A 22655-nucleotide genomic window follows, 5' to 3' on the forward strand; every position below is an offset into this window, starting at 1 on the left:
TGATGGATATATCCAAGGCACAAGCATATGCTTTTAGTTTTCTGAAATTATGCCGATTTCCAAAGATTTAAATTGAGTACCAAATGCCATGGTGATCATCATGCAAAGTGGTCATTTACTATTATACACTACTTGATGTTTGATATTAGGTTTCATATTTAAGTACAAACCATCACAAATTAAGTGGATTAAACTATGCATATATGATGTTTTATTTGATGAATTATCTTTTTCGTGGCTAGGTCATTAAATAAGTCAATGCTGCATGGCCCGCAAAATTTTGGCCGTTTAGTGGAGGTAAAATGAAGCCTCCTTGTCAAATATGATTTAGAAATATGTAATCATCAAAAGTAAATTGAATTCCAACATTCCGGTATGATGGCGTTAAGGAAAAAGAGCTATAGCATGTCAACCATTATAAGAAGAGCAATTGAGAATAATCTAGGTTACTTTCAACTGAAGATGTTTGTCATTACAACCAAGCTTTTACACTTTGTGATGTACCCAACTTTTGTACCTATGGTATCACATCATTGTCATTGCCGGGTTGAGTTGCAGGAGCCATTCTCTATTTCGTGATATCAACAAAAGGCCTACCTAAAACTTAGTCTTATTCAAGTATATCTCTTGGCAAAAAACTACAATGTCCAGCACAAGAGGTTGGAAATAAATATACGGGTGTCAAACATTGACTTTTCATTACCCATGTATACGAGAATTTCTTCGTACAATGATGGGGCTCAATGGTGAGCTTCATCAAATATTGTTTTTGATTTGTGTACACTTTTATATGGTCATTGACATGTTGTTTGATGGGATATAATTTCTGCTGCCATACAGAGGGGGAGAAAGAGGTTGTACTAGATATTGATGTAGATAATGCAATATTGTTTTACTACTATAGTTGCTTTTACTGGTGTATACAGGTAAATTTAAACAGTCGCCTACTAGTGCTAGTAAGACTACGATGGGTACATCCATTTGCAGGCTGGCCCTTTATAGACAGGCCATTTAATTCCAACCTTGGGTATATTTGAACTCAATGGCGAACGCGAATGTTTGGATGTGATATGGAGGCACGCACAGGGTAATATGTTTACTGTGTGCTGTATACACACATCGTATCTCGTTATATAGACAGTGGGGTGGTATCGCTGATGATGGCGATGTCAGTGCGATTCCATGATGTAGGTGCAATTTGTTTGCTTGGATGGATTTGTGTATATTATGAAGTAGGTACCAAGTTGTGTATCAACAAGAACTCAATGAAGCAATACACCAAGATTCTCGCTATATAAAAAAAAGGACGTATGGCATGCTCAATTAACACTAGATTTGCAAAAGCATTCATCATTACACAACGCCTTCAAGATTAAGCACATCTTGGATGCCAATCTATGTTTGCAACCCCATTGAGCATTGTACATGTCATTTATCGCCCTTTATAGAACACATCATTCACTTTTTGTATTGAAGTCTTCTCTTTCAATACGCTTTTCTGTTTTTTACAATTCACCAGCATAAAATAAATGAGAATACCTCAAAGCAGTATCAGCAACGGCAATTGAACAGGATTACAGGAATGCTATGGCTGATGCTTACACTTAAAAGGAATGTTTCCAAATGACAAATATAGAAAAATGGTGACACTATTCTTGTATTTCTTGTGCTCTAGATCAAGATCTCAAAAAGCTTATATGCAGTATTCTTACCCAAAAAAAAAAGCGCATTCTTATCCTTCTGATCCGCAGGTTGACAGACAAAGTAAACCTCACTGACAAATCCGGTACATTTTGTATTTCTGCTGCCCTCTAATGTCTGAAATGCTCAACACTTGTACTCTCATGTTGTATTTTATGGATCAATTTCAAATCGCACGTGGTCTGATCGTTCTGAATGTGATGGTACAAGAACTCTCAATGAGGTATTTGCATACAAGATTCCTATAAGGGTGTTAAAATCGCAAACTAAAGATTCCCTCTTATTGGTTGAAGAGCAACAAAATACAGTGTATATTACGTTTTGTGCCACTGATGACACTACTGCTCTTGGATTCTTGTGCTACGTTCTACCGATTCTTTTTTATGAATTGGAAGCTCTGTGTGTTTATTTACATGATTGCCCAATATCAATACATAATGAAACCATTATTATAGCTGTTCGTTTGATGAATGTCAGATGCATCTACAAGATACCGATATCTCGGAGATTCCTTGCAACATACACACACTCTCGATATCTCTTTCGAGACGGTACGTTTGATCCAGTAGTCTGCTGCTGTCAATCTTCGTTGAAGCATATCAAGGCTTCATGTGTATAATAAGTAAGCTGCTCTGGCATATGCCACACATGAATATTTAAAAACATCAATGTCATGTTGAAAATCAAGTATACAGGAATATAACAAGAGTGAAAAAAGGGGCAGAATCAAAAGCACAGACTTTCGGGAAATATCAAATAACTCTAAACATGGAAAAAAGTAATAAAGTGTGTAATGTGCTATGGTATTATTTTTCAAAAGGTGAACAGCTATAATAATATTGGGTATAACGTGGGAATTAAATCCCCAACTTGATATCATTTCAAACGTTGGAACATTAGCCACACACAGCATCGACAGGCAAATCATAGACGGATCCATTAGCTAGATCCAAAAGATAGTATATTGTTGTTGATAGGACAAACAAAAAGCCTCATCATGCAAGGGTTCACCATAAAGATGCACATCCAAGTGAGTTCAATGTTTGTCCCCTTGGATCTAATCCAAGCATGTCTTTCTCTTAAGATTCCGCATCCCAATGTAACCCTATGCTAGCGAGAGCATGTGACATCATTGGTAGATTGAATTTTAATGAGGGAGGGTATATTTTATACCATACACCAAAGCTAAATATTATAGCTATATCCATTACTCAAGCTGTCTATGATTGGAGGAGCATCTACACCCAGTGACTGCAGCCAACAAAAAAGGTATATAAGCAAACAACATTTCGTCCATCATTTTATCTTTTTTCTCCACAAACAACATTTCTATTCACAACAAACTAGAAATATTTCAACGATAAAGATGGCTGCCTACGAAACCCTCGAATTTGAACAATTGAAGACCTCTCCTTTGGGTCAATGTATCGGTACGAGCAAACATTTGATCCAACATTTGGCCACTGAAGATGCATCGACATTAACATCACACACACTCTCTTCTTGTAGATCTCGCTTCTTCTGCTCTCGGATCCACCATCGTTGCTGTCACTGATGAGTTCTTTGCTCCTGCCACCAACATGATCAATCCCGCTCCTCCAATTCATGCTCCTGGTCGTTTCGTTGGTAAGTACTTAACATTGCATCTTCTTGAGTTGGACATGTGATCTGACAAGCGCTTTTCTCATGTTAGACACTGGTGCTTGGATGGACGGTTGGGAGACCAAGCGTCACAACCCCAACTACGATTGGTATGTATACACTTTGAATTTGGATTTTATATGTATAAAAGTGGGGGGAAAAAGGGGTATAAAAAGGTGCATTTGAACTCAGGAACTGACTGTGCAATGTCTGTGATTCTAGGGCTATCATCAAGCTCGGTTTCTCTGGTTCTTTCAAGGGTTTCGACATTGATACTCACTACTTCACTGGTAACCAAGCTCCCTTCGCTTCCGTTGATGCCGCTGTTGTCCCTGTCGGTGCTGATGCTCAATCCGCTGAAATCAAGTGGACTGAAATCTTACCCAAGGTTGCATTGCCTCCTACTCAACACAATGTCTTTCTCTTGAAGGAAGAGACCGCTGTCTACACCCATCTTCGCGTCAACAACATTCCTGATGGTGGTATCGCTCGTTTCCGTGCTTACGGTAATGTTTCTCCTATCTGGCCTGAGGACAAGTCGTAAGTATTGCATGAACCATGATAAGAAATAGATAAGCTGATAAGAATTATAGTGCCATCGTTGATCTCGCTTTCTGTGGCAACGGTGCTCGTGCTGTCGAGGTTTCCAACCAACATTACACTCCTGGTTCCAACATCTTGTTGCCTGGTCGCGGTCAAAACATGGGTGATGGTTGGGAAACCAAGCGTTCTCGTACTCCCGGACACACTGATCACGTCCTCATTCGTCTCGGTGATAAGGGCCACCTCTTGAAGGCTGTCGTTGATACCTCCAACTACTGTGGTAACTATCCTCACAAGATCATCTTGAAGGCTACCAACTCTACCCAAGAGATCCCTGAAGCTGATGCTGAATGGACCACTTTGATCGAGCCCGCCTCCACTGGTCCTCATGACCTCTTCTACTTTGACCTTCCCCACACTGACAAGGTCTTCTCTCATGCCAAGATCATCATTGTTCCTGATGGTGGTCTCAAGCGTCTCCGTCTCTATGGTGTCCGTGAGGGTGCTACTCTCCCTGCTCTCCCCATTGATGTTGGAAATGCCGCTGCTCAGTAAATACTTCATGTACAAAAAGAAAAATAAGTGGAATCGTGCCTACAAGTTGACGATCATGTCAATACCCGAGCTTTTCTCATCTTATTTGTTTAAATCACATTTAACTACTACATACCTTTTTTGAAAAAAACTGTAGATATAAAAATAAAATCATACTGTACCATTACCACCATTAAACCGCTTGCTAGTATTGTCTACAGCATTCTTTGGCTACAAGTACCCACATGGCTTTTTGCATACAAAATGCTGCATCCGTACAAGCAACAACACCTATGTCATGCATGTAGTATAGATTCAACAAAATTTTCGTTTGATAATTTATTAAATGTGTGAATGCATAGTAGAAATGAAAAAAAGGGGGATATATAAATTACACAATATTGTAATATCTCATCAGTAGCGTGGAAATGATACAAAATATGAGAATGGTGGTGATAATGCCACCAAACCAAGTCAGATCTTCCTGGTATTGGCCTGGAACTTGCACGTTCATACCCCAGGCACCAGTGACCAAGTTCATAGGAACCAGAATACTACCCAGAGCCGTTAATTTAGACAAAACATCATTGATCTCATTGTTTGTTTGAGTCATTTCAATAGATATCTGAGCCAAATAGTTTGAATGTGATCTTGATGAAATCTTCTCGTAATGGTTCAGTGACAGCAACATGGAGATAATGTGATCTTGTACATCGCCAAGGTACAGTGCTACTTCCTTGCTCAGGGCAGGTCGAGTGCCGTCTTCCGGCGCAATTTCCCCTCTCTTGATCAGCGTCTTGACCACATCTGTCTTTGAGCTGAGCAATCGCAACAACCCCATCATGCGCTTTCTACAATAGCCAATACGCCGCAGCATGTCTGATTGTTCTGACTCCTTCAAGATCAGCACGAGTTCGTCAATAGAGTCCACTTCGAATTCAATGGCCCTGATTAGTGGAGCAAATGAGTCTGTGATGTCGTCCAACAAGCCGTAACAAATCCAGTCTATCATGTGCCGAGTCATTTAGAATTTTTCTGCAAGAGACGTGGGTCAGTGGCCCGTACATACCTGGTGTCACATTGATATAATCCTTCAGCTGCTTGATTCGCTTGCGCACATTGTGAGGATGGGGCATTGATTTGAAATGAAACTACGTGCCATGGTCAGGCCAACGCTCGTTTTCGAAAGCACACGCTGACTTACTGTTAAAACACCTTCTTTCAATATAATGATATAAATCGCTGATGGTTGCATGTACGTCGCAGAGAACTCGTCCTGATCAAAGCTCCTGAAACAAACAAAGTAGTAGTTCATGAACACTTCGCACTTTTCTCTCTGCTCCTCCATACTGATATCCTCAATGGTCAAAGGGTGGATTCTAAATACTTTAGATAACGCCTTCATTTCGCTGTCTGTTGGATTGTGAATGTCGATCCAGAAACATCCCTTCTTCATCATGTCCGTCAACGTTTCGTCTTGGTTGTACTCTGGGATCTCACCGATGGAGCGAGCATGTATCGTTGATGGCTCTGCGGATGAATAATAAGTGACACGGTAGTGATCTGTTTCATTCTTGTCTGCTGAATTCTAATACGACATCAGGTCAATCACTGCAGCCAAAAAGAAAAGCCCATGTTGCTCCATCAACTTACCATCATACGATCGCCATACATGCTGTACCGCCTACTCTCAGAGGCTCCCATGGTGGATGATCGACGTCTGTGTTGCGTCTTTTCGTGCTTGTGCTTAGCTGCCTCCTTCTTTTCATTCTCAATGAATTCCTCCAACGATTCATAGTCAACGCCTCCTTCCTCCTTTTTGTTGGGTGTTGGAAAACACACATCTACCTCGACAGAGCTCATGCGCGAGTTGCTTGATGTCTCAATGTCGGAATGGTAGTTTGCAGGTGTGTTTGTGCCAGATGTAGGCATATCTATCATGACATCATGATCGCCTAATTGATGGGGCGAGCGAGAGAAATAGCGATCATTGTTGCTATCTGTCAAGTTTTCCTGTACAAGAGTCAATTAAACTACTAAGCGTGTCCACAGTCCATGAAGCCTTACAGTGGATGGAATGGCTTGATATCCTGCATTGCGAGAACCGCCAAAGAACATGTTCAGTGGTTGAAATGAAGACGTTTGGCTGCCATTGTTCATTGCTTGTTGCTGTCTTTGGTTAGCAGAAGCAGCTATAGCAGCTGGTGTTCTGCCGTTGTTCTTTTGAGTATGGCGCTTCTTTGATTTAGCCATGTTGTTAAGAGGGTGATAAAAAAAAAAAAATAGAAGAAGAAAGAGGAAAAAGAAAGAGAAAAGGAATGGAGTAGGTTGCTCCCTTTCATTAAATTACACCACTAATCCGGGTTATGTTTTAAACAGAGATCCCATCTGCGGCTCTCCTTTTCCACGCTACACACTCAAGCCTACTCCTCCCCTATGCATTTGATGCGACAAATCCCTTTTTTCCTATTAAAATCGTCACATTGATTCATTTGATGATGACAACCCTTCTTCTGGATAAGCTTGTACATAGGTTTGATAGATGAAATCGGCAGTGTAACCCTTGGGCTTTCATCATGATGTCACAAACGTAACTGTAAGCTTTTCACATCACAAAATAGATGTAGCATTTGTGATTCGAATCTGCGAAGATGTAGACTATTGCCAAATACACAAACAAGCTATTAAATCAAGCAATATTGCTTCGGCTTATAAAAAAAAAAAGCGCGCATAAAGTCTATTGTAGAGTAACAAATTGCCGGCACAGTGTAGACTCATCAGGATTTGCACAGAGTGTCGCAATGCTACAGCTGGACAGCCAAGTAGCTTATCTTTAGCCTATGAGCTTAGACATGCAACGCCATGTTAAAAGCGAGAAATGGCAGTTTCGAAAATGATTGAACATCAAATGCCATGCAAGCAACCTCTGCCATTTCTCTACAAGGTTTAGTCAGCACCATAAACAGCTATTGCCTGTTGGCTTACCATTGAAATTGCTCTTCCTGAACGAAAGTCAATGGCTGATTCAAACATTCCTTGAGAAATCTCGTTAAAGAAGCTATTGTTTCACCAAAATCGCATAATTTTGACTTGAAAGAGCGCATATCTCGCTCATTGGAGCTACCCCTGATGCTCCCTATACATCAAGCGACAGTGCTATTCCGCAAGCACCTATTTACCGTTTTTCGAGATCACTCACTAGTGCAAATGTGGGCGCTTTGATGCTTCACGCCCAAGAAACTCTATCGTTTCGACGTTTAGCACCAAATGTACGTCAAATTTTCTTGGATTGATAATTATAGGGAATCAGATCATGATTAAATGTACGTTAAAGATTGCAATAGTAACTGAGGGTTGCGGTAGTCAATAAACATAAATAGTTTGAGAGCCTATTGAGAGGATCTTCAAGCAGGCTGTCAATCTGATCAAGGCCATTCAACAATATAAGGACGACCAGTCGCTTTCTCAAATCTTACGGGCTTCAAAACGCGCAAGGCACGTCTCTTTCACGGTCTCAATGAAATTTTGATGTTGCTTGTTTTCTTTCACATTTCAACATGTACAAGAAACGACAAAGAATCTACAAGAATCTCACACTAGATCCAGAAGATGGACATCATGATCTAGCAGATGACGATGCCATTGGACAAAAAGAGCAACACACCAATGATGATGGGAGTGTAGACAATACTAGCACTCGTGAACACAGCGAGATTGCAGGCGAACATGCTGAAGTCATAGGTGAACGTAATGATGTTGCAGTTGAAAGCAGTAAGGCTTCAGATAAGAGTAATCCTGTCAATACGCCAGCATCGACACCTACCCCAACGACTGGGAACAAGCAAGACGAACCAGCTTATCGTCCTCGCTCAAAAAACGCCCGCATGAGAACTGACAAACCTGTGGAAATTGGATATCGAAGTGCGATCATTGATTCACGCAGACAAGAAGATGGCATCAAGAGAGCGAAATACGATCCAGGCAGGTGATGCATTGAAAACAGTATGACGATCTATCTAAATCGGATTGTTATCTAGATACGGAGAAGCTTATACCCAAAGGATCCGAGTGGCAATTGATGCAAGATTCTGTTCGAATGCAAATGAGACAAATCCTTAGTGATGATTACAGGTATTGACATGATGAAGCACACTTTATTCTTGGTCTAATCACAGCTAACGATAATGCGCTTTGGACAGAAAAACATTATCAAATATTGCTGGATCCACGACATTTGGTGACTTGAGCAGGCAGACACAACACAAAGGCCAAAAGCTCCTTCTTCCCATTGCCTCTAAAATCGACAAAGAACTACGACTCACATTGATCCCGGGCAAAATCGACACCAAGTTGCTGGATTCTGAGATACCTGCATCCTATGTAAAATATAATCTCTCGTTTGTAGAGGAAGCTTGTATCTAAGGTTGTGTCTAACATTTACAAATTTGCTTACAGAGAAAGCTCAATCAACAAGTAGAGGATAGTCTCAGAAAGATTGCAGACTTTTCGACCAAGGTGGATGATCGAGAGGCTGGATTGATACCATTGAAAGCAGAACTGACAGAATTAGAGGAGAGATATAGAGTCGCAAAAGAGAGACATGTAGGTTTCGTGCATGCCATTTGTGTGCCGGCACTGACCAGGTTTTATTGACAGGATGCACGAATGAAAAACGACGATAACCCAAGAGACTATGTACAGATGCTTCTCCTGCGCCCTTCATCTGAGCAATACTGAATAGCTGGTCTAAATTTCTCACTGTCAATGTATAAACACCATAGCATACCATCTAATATTCAATAAACATTCATTATCATTAAATGAGTACCTAAGCGCTTTGAGTGTTTCTCTACCTTTGTCCATATCTTTGAAAACCCGTGAGATTATCAGGTATCCTGTTAATACAGACTTTTGCGCTTGCATCTTTACGCAAAGATCCAATATAGCTATGGATCTGACTCTACTCAAGTGCTTTACATCTGTAGTAATGGAGTACAGTCAGATAGAGCACACAACACACTTGCATCATCTCTTACTACTCCAAAATATGCAAAACACAGCAAGATTTGGAGGTATTTGAACGGTCATTTCTCCTGTTGGAAGGCGTTTTAGACCACTAGAATGGCACCAAACGATTTCTTTCAACTTGTAGTTACTTCCTGACACATTTGCTCGATTTTTATGGGACCTTGAAAGCATCGTCAAAAACCATGAGGGGTGCCTCATGGTTTTTACCAAAAAATTAAACGATCGCATTTTTTATCACAAAAACGAAGACTTTTATTATGGCATGTATTGAATCAAAATGTCTCTTTCGATCCAACGCAACCCCTGAAGCTTTGTTTGTGAGACCTTGATATATAAAATCTCGACATTTTCGCCAAAAACGTCATTTCATAATTTCATAAATTGCTCAAGAAGTTCATCAAAACAGCTATAATAAATAGCACCATTGGATGCGCCTCGAAAAAATCTTCTAGATAGCTTAAGGCTGTAAAGGATGATCACTACAACTTTCATAGTCGAATTTGGTAAAATGAGTCGATCAAGTCGCAAAAGGATCAAAAATCAACGAATTGTGATAGAATGTCAATCGAGATTTTAATTCCTTCTGGCTGGCAAAAAAAAAAGACTCTCCTTGATTGCTCAAAGCCCTATAATATAACGGCAATGATACCCACAGAAACGATTATACGAGAAAGCGAGACTCCTTCTCAAATGGATAGCGTATCCAACGTGAGACCCAAAAAGGACAGGCTGGTGACATAATCCATAGCAACAGAATAGCACACAGACAAAAATGATATTGCAGGTGAAGTTTAATTCAGAAACCTCCTTTTGGAAATCCCACGGCCTTGTTTGATGAATTTCGCAATGTGTACTTTACTTAGAACCCTGAAAATAGTACCATTGGATTCCTCAAGCGATTTGCTTTCTAATGATGTACATACCTTCTAGTAAAATATCCTCTCTTTGACCACAAATTGGCCATTTACTTGCTTATCTCTCTTCAATTCATGTCCTTTTGTTTACTTTACATGTGATTTTTTTTAAAGCTTAATTTTGCCTAGCAAATGAATTATTTTGATCTTGCATGATCCGAATACCTTCTAAAAGAGGACGATCCCTAAAAAAAATGATATGAAATGTGTTGACTCTTTATGAGATGCATGCTCTTGGCATAAGAACTAAAAACAGGTTGCAGGAATGATACACGAGAATGACCAACTCACTATGTAAATGTGGGCATATTGATGATATCTAGTAGCGCAAACACTTTGATTGACATCATTGACAGCAACCATGATAGTTGGAAACAAGATGACTTGCACTGGTTCGAAAACAATCCATTATGTTCCATTCCATGGAGATTGCCGCAGTAATATTTATATGGCACGCTTGTTTTCCGAGGTGTACACTTGTTTCTTGGTCCAGAATCAGTTATGCTGGCTCCGATGTGATGTAAACGACAAGTAAGCCAACCTTAACACTTGTATTGTCCGATTAGATGGACAGTTTATGACTGATGTAAACAACAAGAGAGATGGATCGAGAACCGTATGACCTTGGAGAGAGAAATTAAGGAGAGGTAAAAAAAAAAGATTACTTAATCAAGCAACCAGCTGCATCTGTTTCAGTGTCAAATGACATTTTTTGTTTACTTTTTGATGAGGTTTGAGCCAGTGAAAAGTTGTCTGTTAATTACATCTAGGAAGAGATGGGGGAACTCGTTTCATGTGAAGGTGGAAAAAGGGCTTTTTGAAGTAGCAAAATGGACATAACTCGAGACAGAAAACAGTTGAAAGCCTCGGACGAAGCGGATCAAATAGAGCAAGTGTCAAACGTCAAAATGGTACTATTTTCACGCGCTCAAAGTAGTATATCGTGGAGAAAAGTAAAAGGAAACGAATTTGAGTGTGGCAAGGATACTGGACTCACACAAAAGTCGATGAGAAGGATATAAATAGGGATTTGTTTCAACAGCTTTTCCCTCTTCTTCTTCATCTCATCTCTCTACAACAAGCAAAAATACTCTATACATACAAACTCTCTACAAGACATTTGGGCTCTCTCTCTCTCTACATATGGTCAAGTAATTCAAATACTCTACTGTCTATTGGCCTCTACTACTGCTACATACAATGCCTTACAAATCCATGGTCCTCTCTACGTCTCTTGGTCCATGCTAGAAAAAGGCCACACTATCTTTGATACATGCAGACCTTGGTGAACTGTGCGAGTGAGTTATTATCTTGTTGGACGTATGAGCCATGTTGACTAACCTATTGATTATATAGTGCCGAAAAACTACTTTGTAGGGACTGAGTAGGATCACCGCTTCATAATCATGGGTAGACTGCAGGACAAATCCATTGGTCATGCTACGGGATGATCACAAGCTTTATTGCCGACGAGAGTAGGGTTTAACCCTACGATCCGGAGATGGAGGCGGCTTGAGCGTGTCGATGATCTTGTGATAGGTGAAGCAAGTTTACACCTTGGTACCTGTTTATATAGTGTTGGTTCCTTTTATTGATGATCAATTTTCTTTGCCCAAATGGTTTGTTACGCACTCATGCCACAGTACTTGTGTACTCATCTCATCTTTATCTAGTTACCTCTACCATCTCATGTTCTATCTCATCTAAAGCAAGCTGTCCTCTCCAAATGCTATCAAGCCAAGTTCTCTGTGCCTCCTACAAGCTCCTAAAATGACAAGACTGTTCAAATATACCATCTCTACATCTATACAAGGTCAAGTCCTACTCTCATCTGTGCTTCCTACAAGCTCCTAAAATGACAAGACTGTTCAAATATGCCATCTCTACATCTATACAAGGTCAAGCCCTACTCTCATCTGTGCTTCCTCTTACTCAATCAATTATCAAGACAATTAATGCCTGACATCTATACAAGGCCAAGTCGTTCTTATATCTCTGCTACCTCTATCTATACAAGTCAAAATAGCCTCAAAAATCTGAAATATTTTAATCCATCAAGTATGGTGATCTCATAAACTCAAATACACATTAATAAAAAAAACAACCACGTCTTGTCATTAGCTTCAATATTATGCTCTATTAAGATTACATCTTCTTTCAATGCTTGTACTGTCCATCAATTGCTGTGACCAATGTATTTTAAAGCTTGTACATAAGTTAATCATATTCATATAATTCAACGTCAAGAGATTTTGCCGGTATATACTATCATAACATAATAAATTTATGGTCCCTAGACACTTTCAAAGCCTCAAAAAGGAAAGAAATTGATCTAGCAAGTATTTTGATAGACTGACGTTATTAAATATAGATTCAAGAAGAGCAGCACGACTAGCGATAGTGATATATAATTTGCCACCTACTTTCCATACGCTTCAAAAGCATCTATTGCTGTATTGCCTTCATGATGGAAAGGAGGGTATTGAGTCTGCCAGCCGGCCCCACCAGCCGCCAAAATTGATTCCAATCCAGAACATTTTTTCTGTTCAAGATTGGACAGAAAGTGTCTGTTGTAAGATTCGACTATACTAGTTGTGATGACCACCCTTTGCTTCCTAATAAGTTTATTTGAAACAACAATTATAATTAGCATCGTTGGATTCTCCTTGAAAAGTACTCCAGGGAAGCTTAAAGGGGTATCGCAAAATTCGTACAACTTACATAGTCAAATTTGGGAAAATAGTTTGAGCCGAGTCGAAAATGCACAAAATCATCAAATCAAACAACCATATCTAACGAAGAATGAATAAATTTCGATCTGTGGCAGAATCACTGATGTCGTCCCTCTCATGGGTAATTGGAGCTTTTGGATCTAACAAGAAAGGAATTGCAGATGAGAAAGGTAATATAGAGTAGCCTGAATATATTATTTCTGCGTTTGTTGCGCGATTTTATATCTGTTTACGCCAATTAACCTGTCTTATCATTGGAATACACGTAAGTCCAGTCTCCTCATGACAGCTTTGGATGTGCTAATGCAGCGACAATAAATCAATTGTTTGATAATAGCCAACGCCATAGACGAGTTTTCATAGGCAAGAAAGTTTATGATTCATGCTCACTAGAAGAAGCGTAGGCTCACTGAAACATGGTATTATTGAGATGCGCGATTAGCACTCGCCCTTTTAATCTTGAAAGGGAATACATTTTGCTGTGTCTGTCTCACCCAGAAATCGAATCTTTTTTTTTTTTTTTTTCTTTCACTCCCACATCACAATTACTACTAGCAGCTGCGCAAAACGTCAAACATGCCCATCGAGATACCCAAAGTGAAAAAGTTGGATGAAAAAGTTGTCAACAGAATAGCAGCTGGAGAAGTCATTCAACGACCTGCGAATGCTTTAAAAGAATTGATAGAAAACTGTTTGGATGCTGGTTCAACACAGATACAGATATTGGTCAAGGATGGTGGTCTGAAGCTATTGCAGATCCAAGATAACGGACACGGTATACGAGTGCGTATTTGAATGAATGGGTATACGCATGCAACACACACTGATGCTTGATGTCACATAGAAAGAGGACATGCCAATTGTCTGTGAACGCTTCACAACTAGTAAATTAAATCGATTTGAAGACTTGACAGGTATCTCTACACACGGCTTTCGAGGAGAAGCACTAGCGAGTATTTCTCACGTCGCCCATGTCACAATCACAACCAAAACCGCAGATTCTCCTTGCGCTTATCGAGCACTGTATTCAGATGGAAAGCTGGTGCCTGCGAAGCCAGGTCAAAGTGCGGATCCAAAAGCTTGTGCTGGAAACAATGGAACACAGATCACTGCCGAAGACCTGTTTTACAACGTGCCCACTCGAAGAAAAGCATTCAAATCGCCCAGTGATGAATACAACAAAATATTAGACATTGTCAGTCGCTATGCTGTTCACAATGCGGGTGTCAGCTTTTCATGCAGAAAGCAAGGATCCAACATAGCGGATGTTCAGACCTCGACTGGCGCAACGATTATAGACAACATCAGATTGCTGCATGGATCAGTTGCGTCTGAATTGCTGGATATCGATAAAACGTTTGATGAGCTTCGATTCAAGATGAATGGGCATATATCCAATGCAAATTACAGTGTGAAGAAGATGACTTTTCTACTGTTCATCAACCGTACGTGAATATCTGTGTGTGTGTGTGTGTATATATATAACTTTGTCGCTTACAATTCATTGTAGACCGTGCTGTAGAGAGCTCCTCCATCAAGCGAGCCATTGAAAACATCTATTCTCTTCTCTTACCCAAGGGAGCGCATCCCTTTGTATACCTCAGCCTCGAAATCGATCCTCAGAATGTCGATGTCAATGTCCATCCCACAAAGAAAGAAGTGCACTTTCTGCATGAGAATCGTATTATTGGAGCCATATGCGACACATTTCAAGAGACGCTTGAAAATGCAAACCACTCTCGAACATTCTACACGCAGGCACTGCTACCTGGAGCATCTGATCCTGCAAAAATGATTGCCACTGACGAAGACGGGGAAGAACAGGGACGTGATTTCACAGAGCCAAAGAGCACTTTCAAACCCATGACAGTACCAGAATACAAATATGTTAGAACAGACAGCCGAGTTACCACACTAGATACATTTGTATATAAACCAACACAGCAGCAACAGCAACAACAGCAGCAATCGCACACTGAAAATGAGAATTTCATGGGGGTTGATACTGACGAGTCATCGCACCTGTCTGTTGAAACCAGCCAAAAGCCTCGAGTGGAAGTGCGTCTCACGAGTATACTGCAATTGCGTAAAGACATCAAAAAGCAGGAAAATGCAGGTTTGTGTTGGTTTACGAGAGATTTATAGGTAATAGGCGTGTTGACTTTGTAAACGATAGCTACTACCAACATCCTTTCGAATCATACTTTTATTGGCTGTGTAGACGAGACATTTGCATTGATTCAGTCTGAACAAAACATCCATCTTGTCAACTACAACGTGGCAAGCGAAGAGCTCTTGTACCAGATCATTTTGCACGAATTCTGCAACATGGGCCATTTAAAGTTATCTGCTCCTATATCTATCCGAGAATGTTTACAAATAGCACTAGACCAGAATGACTTGCCAGAAGATGTGCAGCCTGAAGCCGAGATAATTGAGGTAAAGTGTCCTATCGATACGAACTATGTATGTCTTGTATTCACACGCAACTCTTCCAGTCCATTGCAAACACGCTGATCTCGAGAGCAGACATGCTGACAGAGTATTTTTCTTTGGACGTCTCAGCTGATGGTAACCTGATATCACTGCCCATGATCATCAAAGATTACGTGCCTTCCATGAACAAGTTGCCTCTCTTTTTACTAAGATTGGGTACAGAGGTGAACTGGGAATCCGAGAAAGACTGTTTCCATACATTGGCAAAGGAGCTTGCCATCTTTTACAGCGCTGAGCCTCCTTTGAACCAGGATGATCTATGGAAGGTGCAGCATTACATATTTCCTAGCTTTAAAACTCATTTTTCTGCTCCCACGACCTTGAAGAAGCATATTACACAACTGGCTAATTTAACAGACTTGTACAAGATATTTGAACGATGCTAAATAAAAATGTTTATTATTGATTTAACAGCCAAGTTCGTTGGGGATATCAGATGCCTTCATAGTAGCAATATCTCTGAGGGCACCAGCAATGATCTCAACACCTTGCATCATCTCTTCTTCTGTAATGACAAGAGGAGGTGCCAAGCGAATGATGTTTACATGTGTGGGTTTAGCCAACAATCCTCTGGCTTTGAGCAGTAAACAGAGTTCCCAGGCACTTCTTTCGGATTTGGATTGATCGATCACAATGGCGTTTAATAACCCACGGCCACGCACTATATGCACACATGTGAGATAATGATAAGATATGTCACAGATTAGCTATCTGCAATGATTTACCTGTCTCAATTAAAGGTGAGTTCAATTTGATGAGCTCTTCCCTGAACTTTTGACCCAATCTTTCGGCATTCTCGACCAATTTCTCTTCCTTGATGACATCCAAAGCAGCAATGGCAGCAGCACAACCAAGAGGGTTACCACCGTAGGTAGAGCCGTGCTCTCCAGGCTTGATACATAACATAATATCGCGATCTGCTAAAACGGCAGAAACCGGGTAGACACCTCCTGAAAGAGCTTTACCAAGAAGAACCACATCTGGACGGATTTCATCATGATCTACACAAAGCATTTTTCCTGTGCGACCAAGACCAGTTTGAATTTCATCAGCAATGAACAAAACATTGTGCTTTTTACAAAGCTCATATGCCTTCTTCAAATAGCCATCGTCGGGAACCATGATACTGCAGGATTCAATTCATGAGTTTGAAATAGATCCCATGTTTTAATGTAAAACACTTACCCAGCTTCGCCTTGAATGGGCTCGACCAAAAAGGCAGCCACTTGCTCGCCGACGATATTCAATACCTTTTCGAGATCTTCCAAGTTGTTATAGCGGATGGTGGTCTTGGCTTCGGGGACAACAGGGCCAACCAAAGGCAAATAGGGGCCGAAACCAGCGTATGAATCAGGATCAGTACTCATAGAGATCACACCCACTGTACGGCCGTGGAAATTGTTTTCACAACTCAAAACGATAGCTTTGTTCTCTGGAATACCCTTCTTGACATAACCCCATCTACGGCCCAATTTGATGGCTGTTTCAACAGCCTCGGCACCAGTGTTCATAGGAAGGACCATGTCATAACCAAAGTAGGCGTTCATGTACTTTGTGTATTCACCATAAACGTCATTGTAGAAGGCTCTGGATGACAAGGTCAATTTTTGAGCTTGATCGCACAAAGCTTTGACAATCTTGGGATGACAATGACCTTGATTGACAGCAGAATAGGCGGACAAGAAGTCCATGTATTTCTTACCCTCAGGATCCCATACCCAGATACCCTTTGCCTCTGAGAACACGACTGGGAGAGGATGATAACTTGGGTAATTATGAATACCACAATTGACAGATTGCCGTGTGTCCCCACATTTAATAACACTTACTTGTGTGCACCGTAGGTACTTTCTAATTCAACAGCTTCCTTACTAGAGATTTTGGTCATTTTGATGCTTGATTTGATTTTAAACGTAGTGTAGAAAAAGAAGAAGAAGAAGAAAAAGAAAAAGAAGCTTGATTCCAGTAGCAAAAATGAGCTCAATTTATACTTGATGTTGATAGTTTGATACGGGTCACATGTACAAACCAATCCGCTTTGTTTGTCATCTTTCCCACGGTACACGAAATGCTCATTATCAGATAAAGTTAGTGGTTTATCTTGCTGAATCCCGACCAGATTTCATTTCCACGGGAATCCTTAATATATCTTATATGCAGGAATCAAGTTGCTACGAGTCGGATGGATCATATAGTGGGGTACTTGTAGAAATGTGTCTTGAGCACGCAGTATTTTTCTGGTCTCTCTACAGATAAATTGGTGATTCAGGGGGGGGGGGAGCAGATGTTCCCTGAGAAACACTTATACTTTTCAGTGCGGAAAAGGTCCTTTGATAGCAGCATTAGAAATGGCAGCAAAAATCAGCTACATCGACCAGTGGTATCAGCATACTTGGATCTTTGTTGGAGTAGCTGGATTGGGTAGATTGAAAGCTTTCTAACCACATGGAAAGGCTACTGATGAGCTTTGCCTTAGTTTTTACCCCAAAATTCTCACAGTGAAATTTCCCGATGATGGTTTAGATGTAAAATAGGGCAGGATCAGCGACGCTTTAATCAGACATGGATCTTCTGTTTCCTGGGATTTGAAGATCCCACTTGTAATACTAATACCCTTCGATGTAAAACCCGATAGCGCACTGAACAGTAGCGGTGTGCAATTGCTCAGTACATTTCTGTTCTAGAGAATAGCCATCCATTACGTTTTGTATGTGAACATGGATAGAGATCTTGAGCAGGGAGCTCTCCATTCCACCATCACGATCTTTTAAATGCAATTTAAAGACTAATTCTCCTAAACAGCATGACAACGCATTGGGAAATGGGCCGTCTTTGTTTATTACAAAGCTTCCCAACTGATGATGCCGGTGACACTAGAAGAATACGTAATTTGAGGACGCGAATGTATATTTTAACTTTAAATTTCTCGCAGGTTGCATCATTTCACATCCGCATTCAAATTCCAAGTGTTTAAATGGTGCTATCGCTTCTCTGACCCAGGCTTCTAATTTTACTAGGCATGCCTGACTAACACGCTGCTCATCATCTCAATAATGCGTAGACGCTTGCTCCTAGATGAGGCATGGCAGCTCATGTTGATGGAAAATAGGCATTCAAATCACCCTTGTTTTATTTAAGCGCTCTTTCTTTCTGCTGTATATTTATTGTACACCATCCAAGATGAACCAATAAACATCTACTGAGACGCTCACGGATGCACTTTTCTGCAGTGCTGAATCTTTGCCATGCGCTTGATTTATGCCCATTTGGCCCGGCTTGAGCTCCCATGTTGCTATGGATGAACTGTCTCAGCATTGCATTTGCTATTCCAGCAGAGGGATGTTCACACCAGCGATGGCTAAACCTTCCTGATGACCGTCCAGGGCCTCACAAATGCCATCATTTTGTGCAAGGTCAGTGCAAAAGATTGCCATATTTAGGTTATTTATAATTTTGATCCAGTCATCACCCGTTTTGCCTCCCTCTCATTGAATCATTTGCACCCGGAGATTTAGGAAAGAAGCTTTTTTTTTTTTTTTTTGCTTTTGTCAAGTTTGTGAGTTTCAAAAAACCAGGCAGTTGAAACCCGAAAATAAAGGTTTTAGTGCACTGCAAATTTTTTTCTTGTTCTTCTTCTCTGTTTCTATCACACTTACAGAAAATGGTACATGTCGAGATGGGCAGCTTGGGATGATGAAGGCTAACACCCATGTAGGCTGATCAACTTACAGCAGAAGAAATTGCTGAATACAAGGAAGCTTTCCAATTATTCGACACTGACGGTGATGGTAGCATTACTGCCGTTGAATTAGGCACTGTTCTCCGTAAATTTGGTATGAATCCTAGCGACGCCGAATTGCAAGACATGGTAAGTGCGATCATGGCGTGGAATAGCTTTTGGGTTTGGTAACAGGCTGCTTGCTCAACTAGGTCAATGACGTTGATGCTGATGGCAACGGAAACATCGACTTTACTGAATTTCTGGGCCTCGTAAAGACCATGAAGACGGGCAACGAAGGTGATGATCTTAAGGAAGCCTTCAAGTAAGTGCATCGTGCTATTGGGACAGCTAGGTAGGGATAGAGATTGATACCATTGTTAGGGTGTTTGATGTCGATGGCAACGGTTTAATCGATCGTGAAGAGCTTCGCAAAGTCATGGCTTCATTGAATGAGTCCTTGTCCGAAGAAGAATTGGATGCCATGATCAAGGAAGCCGACATCAACGGTGATGGTCAAATCAGTTTTGACGAATTTAAGATCATGATGGGTGTTTAAATCTGTGTTGCTTTAGTTTCTTTCTCTTTCTCTCTTTTTTGTCATATTCTCATTCTTGTAACAGTAATTTATAAATACACAAATATCATCTTTTTCTCCAAAATTGTTGGGTCATGGCATATCGCACTTTTTGTCTTGGTTTCAAGAGACAAGGGAGCTGTATTTCTACGCTTATTTAACTATGAAATCATTCATGTTGGATTTTTACGATTCAATTTAGAGACTTATTTTTGTGATTCATCACCGTGTCTGAGCCTCACAAAAAAATATATAATATTAAAATGCTCGTGCTACCTGAATCATTGAATGTGTAACCTCTTTTCCAATGTAGGGACACCTTTGCATCATGGATTAATGACAGGAGTGGCTCGAAAGAACTGTGAGTACTGCAGAAACCGTCGATGGAACCGGTCAGAGTGTTGTTGCTATGAGACTCTTTGGACATTGATGTGCACAATGCCTTCGTTTGTCAATGTAATCGTTGTCTCACATGAGATTTTTTTTTAATTACAGTTGACATTTTTGCCTAATTTATGAAGAACCGCGCATTCGTTCTAGATACACTCATTCAGGACATTTCCCTCATTGAAGGACTCCTGATCAACGTTCCCCAGTCATATGACACTGGATCAGTAGCTGACTGGCGTTGTGATCCTATAGCTAAGCGCCCAAATGCCTCGAGAAATGCACCACTGCACCATTACACCAATCTGGCAACTACAGTCAGAACCAAATTATGAATACAGGGTCCAATGCCCACCGACACGACGGGATCATTGCAGCAAATGCTGATTTGCACATCATTCGCGCCAAAAGATAACATCTGTCACCGACAAGCCATGCAACTGCTGCCCTATCGATCTACTTGGCCAAGATAAAGAACACGGCAATGAGCATCATGACACTCGCATCCTTTTAATAGACACATGCACAATAGTATTTGTATTTATGCTAAAAAAAAACACACGAGATATAAATCCCTTTTCTTTATTTAATTTAATTGTTTTTCTTTTATTTAAACAGAAGCTTGGATAGCGGGTTCAACGAAATCCTTGGAAGCCTTAGCACCAGTGTCATCACCAGCGGCAGCAGCACCACCGTGGAGAGCCAAGAGAGCAGAGACATCAAACTTGGGAGCCTTGAGGATCTTGACCTTACGGGTGTAGGTGTTTTGGAGAGGGTAAATACCTTGACAGGCCTTCTCGATACGGACAGCAATAGCGTCTTGAGCAGATTGAGAGGCGCTGGAGGTAACCTTAGCAACGAGTTCCTTAAGGTCACAAGCAACGGCTTCCTCAGTCATGATCTCAAACATCTTCTTACGGATTTGACGGATTTGGGCAGCTTGAGCGTAAGTAGTCTTCTTGATTTGGTTGCGACGACGAGAAGTGAAGGAGACAGTGAAGAGACGAACAAGATAACCATCGGTAGTCTTGACATCAACGAAAGCCTCAATCAAAGATTGCCACTTCTTGACCATGGAACGGAGCTTGTCGGTGGTCATATCCATGCGGTAGAAGTTGGTGAGACAGTTCTTACCTTGGATTTCGTCAACCTTCAATTGGATCTTACGGAAAGAACGAGACTCGTCCTTGGAGAGATCACCGAGAGACATCTCGACGACACGACCGTGAAGAGAGTCGTTGGCGTTACGGAGACCTTGAGTACGGTTGACAAGAGTCTTACCGACTTGACGGACGTCGAACATGGAAGGAGCCTTGATATCATACCAGTCCTTACGGGTGAAGGGGTCAACGCTAGATAAGAGAAAGGTACGTTAAAACACATCGTTCATCCAACAAAGTAGCATGGGCAATTGAAACTGTGAGAGCGAGGTGAGTGCATGCGTGTGCCATCTGGACAGCGTGCAATAGGCTGACAATTGTGATGGAAAATGGGGTCAAGCATTATTCGACTACAGCAACATGTTGCCCCGTAATGCTGCGCTGCTTTGCACTGGATCCATTGGGCTCAGGTGAATGCCTTTTGTGTGTTGGAATATGTATTGCAAAAGAGTCTGAACGGTCCACAAATCATCTGTCTCTCAGCACAGCTTCAATCTCGCCTCATGATTTCCAATGTTACTTACACCTTCTTCTTCAAACCCTTCTTTCCTTTACTAAGGCGCTTGTTCTTGCCAACAGCTACCGGATGAAAATAGATGGATTAGCATGCTTGGATTGATCTCTTTGAATTGCGTGATGGATGGATGGTTGGTTGGTACATACCCATATTGTCGATTAAAAAGAGGGATTGATAGGTTCAGTGAGCTGTCAGTCTATTTTCCTCCAATGTTCAACGCTCTTTGAAAAAAAAAAAGATGGCATTCGAGTTCCTTTCGAGTCACGAACCGGACGCCATCCTTGTTGAATCTTGCTGAATGTGATGATAAGTGTATGGAATGGACTGAATATGTATGCGATCCAGCAGCATTTCGACACTTGCTTAAAAGCTAGGCATATAGCATGAATCATGAAGCTCAATTGGATCTTGGAAACATAGTAGACACAACAATGAGAGAGTCCGGTCCGCAGAAGCAATGTTGCCTACATGCTATGCCATCTACCATGAAACCCAAGTTACGCAGCAGGAGATGACCGGAGGAAGTTGAAAAATTTAGGGCAGCAATTTGATATCAGTAGGATTGATGCGGCAAAGTTGATAGAATCCCTCTCTTTGTAGATTATCATCATCCAATATGGTAAACATCAACAAATAACCCATCCATCCATCCATTCAACAACAACGCTAATGCAAATGATCGAAATTATAGGGTAAAGTTCACGGTT

At 40.9% G+C, this 22655-nt stretch overlaps 7 protein-coding genes across 7 annotated transcripts; 4 read left to right on the top strand and 3 right to left on the bottom strand.

Moving 5' to 3' along the window:
- Positions 1 to 3067: 3067 nt before the first annotated feature.
- Positions 3068 to 4440, top strand: ATC70_008270 (uncharacterized protein; the record flags this gene model as incomplete). The annotated part of the gene is made up of 5 exons (XM_064827521.1): positions 3068 to 3131; positions 3211 to 3327; positions 3395 to 3452; positions 3565 to 3882; positions 3936 to 4440. The coding sequence occupies 5 exons, from the start codon at positions 3068 to 3070 to the stop codon at positions 4438 to 4440; spliced, it is 1062 nt and encodes a 353-aa protein (XP_064686805.1).
- A 370-nt stretch (positions 4441 to 4810) lies between these two features.
- ATC70_008271 (uncharacterized protein) lies at positions 4811 to 6672 on the bottom strand (the record flags this gene model as incomplete). Its single annotated transcript, XM_064827522.1, has 5 exons — positions 4811 to 5424; positions 5489 to 5570; positions 5624 to 6007; positions 6073 to 6432; positions 6487 to 6672. The coding sequence occupies 5 exons, from the start codon at positions 6670 to 6672 to the stop codon at positions 4811 to 4813; spliced, it is 1626 nt and encodes a 541-aa protein (XP_064686806.1).
- A 1304-nt stretch (positions 6673 to 7976) lies between these two features.
- Positions 7977 to 9156, top strand: ATC70_008272 (uncharacterized protein; the record flags this gene model as incomplete). The annotated part of the gene is made up of 5 exons (XM_064827523.1): positions 7977 to 8400; positions 8457 to 8550; positions 8619 to 8799; positions 8875 to 9021; positions 9076 to 9156. The coding sequence occupies 5 exons, from the start codon at positions 7977 to 7979 to the stop codon at positions 9154 to 9156; spliced, it is 927 nt and encodes a 308-aa protein (XP_064686807.1).
- A 4513-nt stretch (positions 9157 to 13669) lies between these two features.
- Positions 13670 to 15975, top strand: ATC70_008273 (uncharacterized protein; the record flags this gene model as incomplete). The annotated part of the gene is made up of 5 exons (XM_064827524.1): positions 13670 to 13876; positions 13938 to 14538; positions 14604 to 15209; positions 15270 to 15532; positions 15592 to 15975. 5 exons carry the CDS (start codon positions 13670 to 13672, stop codon positions 15973 to 15975), a joined length of 2061 nt encoding a protein of 686 aa, XP_064686808.1.
- A 21-nt stretch (positions 15976 to 15996) lies between these two features.
- ATC70_008274 (uncharacterized protein) lies at positions 15997 to 17477 on the bottom strand (the record flags this gene model as incomplete). Its single annotated transcript, XM_064827525.1, has 4 exons — positions 15997 to 16250; positions 16315 to 16715; positions 16775 to 17353; positions 17419 to 17477. The coding sequence occupies 4 exons, from the start codon at positions 17475 to 17477 to the stop codon at positions 15997 to 15999; spliced, it is 1293 nt and encodes a 430-aa protein (XP_064686809.1).
- A 1773-nt stretch (positions 17478 to 19250) lies between these two features.
- LIS1_2 (Lissencephaly-1) lies at positions 19251 to 19866 on the top strand (the record flags this gene model as incomplete). Its single annotated transcript, XM_064827526.1, has 4 exons — positions 19251 to 19253; positions 19305 to 19457; positions 19520 to 19632; positions 19692 to 19866. 4 exons carry the CDS (start codon positions 19251 to 19253, stop codon positions 19864 to 19866), a joined length of 444 nt encoding a protein of 147 aa, XP_064686810.1.
- A 1015-nt stretch (positions 19867 to 20881) lies between these two features.
- On the bottom strand, positions 20882 to 22098 carry ATC70_008276 (uncharacterized protein; the record flags this gene model as incomplete). The annotated part of the gene is made up of 3 exons (XM_064827527.1): positions 20882 to 21623; positions 21956 to 22010; positions 22095 to 22098. 3 exons carry the CDS (start codon positions 22096 to 22098, stop codon positions 20882 to 20884), a joined length of 801 nt encoding a protein of 266 aa, XP_064686811.1.
- Between the last annotated feature and the right edge of the window lie 557 nt (positions 22099 to 22655).

The sequence above is a fragment of the Mucor velutinosus genome, assembly GCF_035048745.1.
Source record: "Mucor velutinosus strain NIH1002 chromosome Unknown tig00001561, whole genome shotgun sequence".
Taxonomy (NCBI): domain Eukaryota; kingdom Fungi; phylum Mucoromycota; class Mucoromycetes; order Mucorales; family Mucoraceae; genus Mucor; species Mucor velutinosus.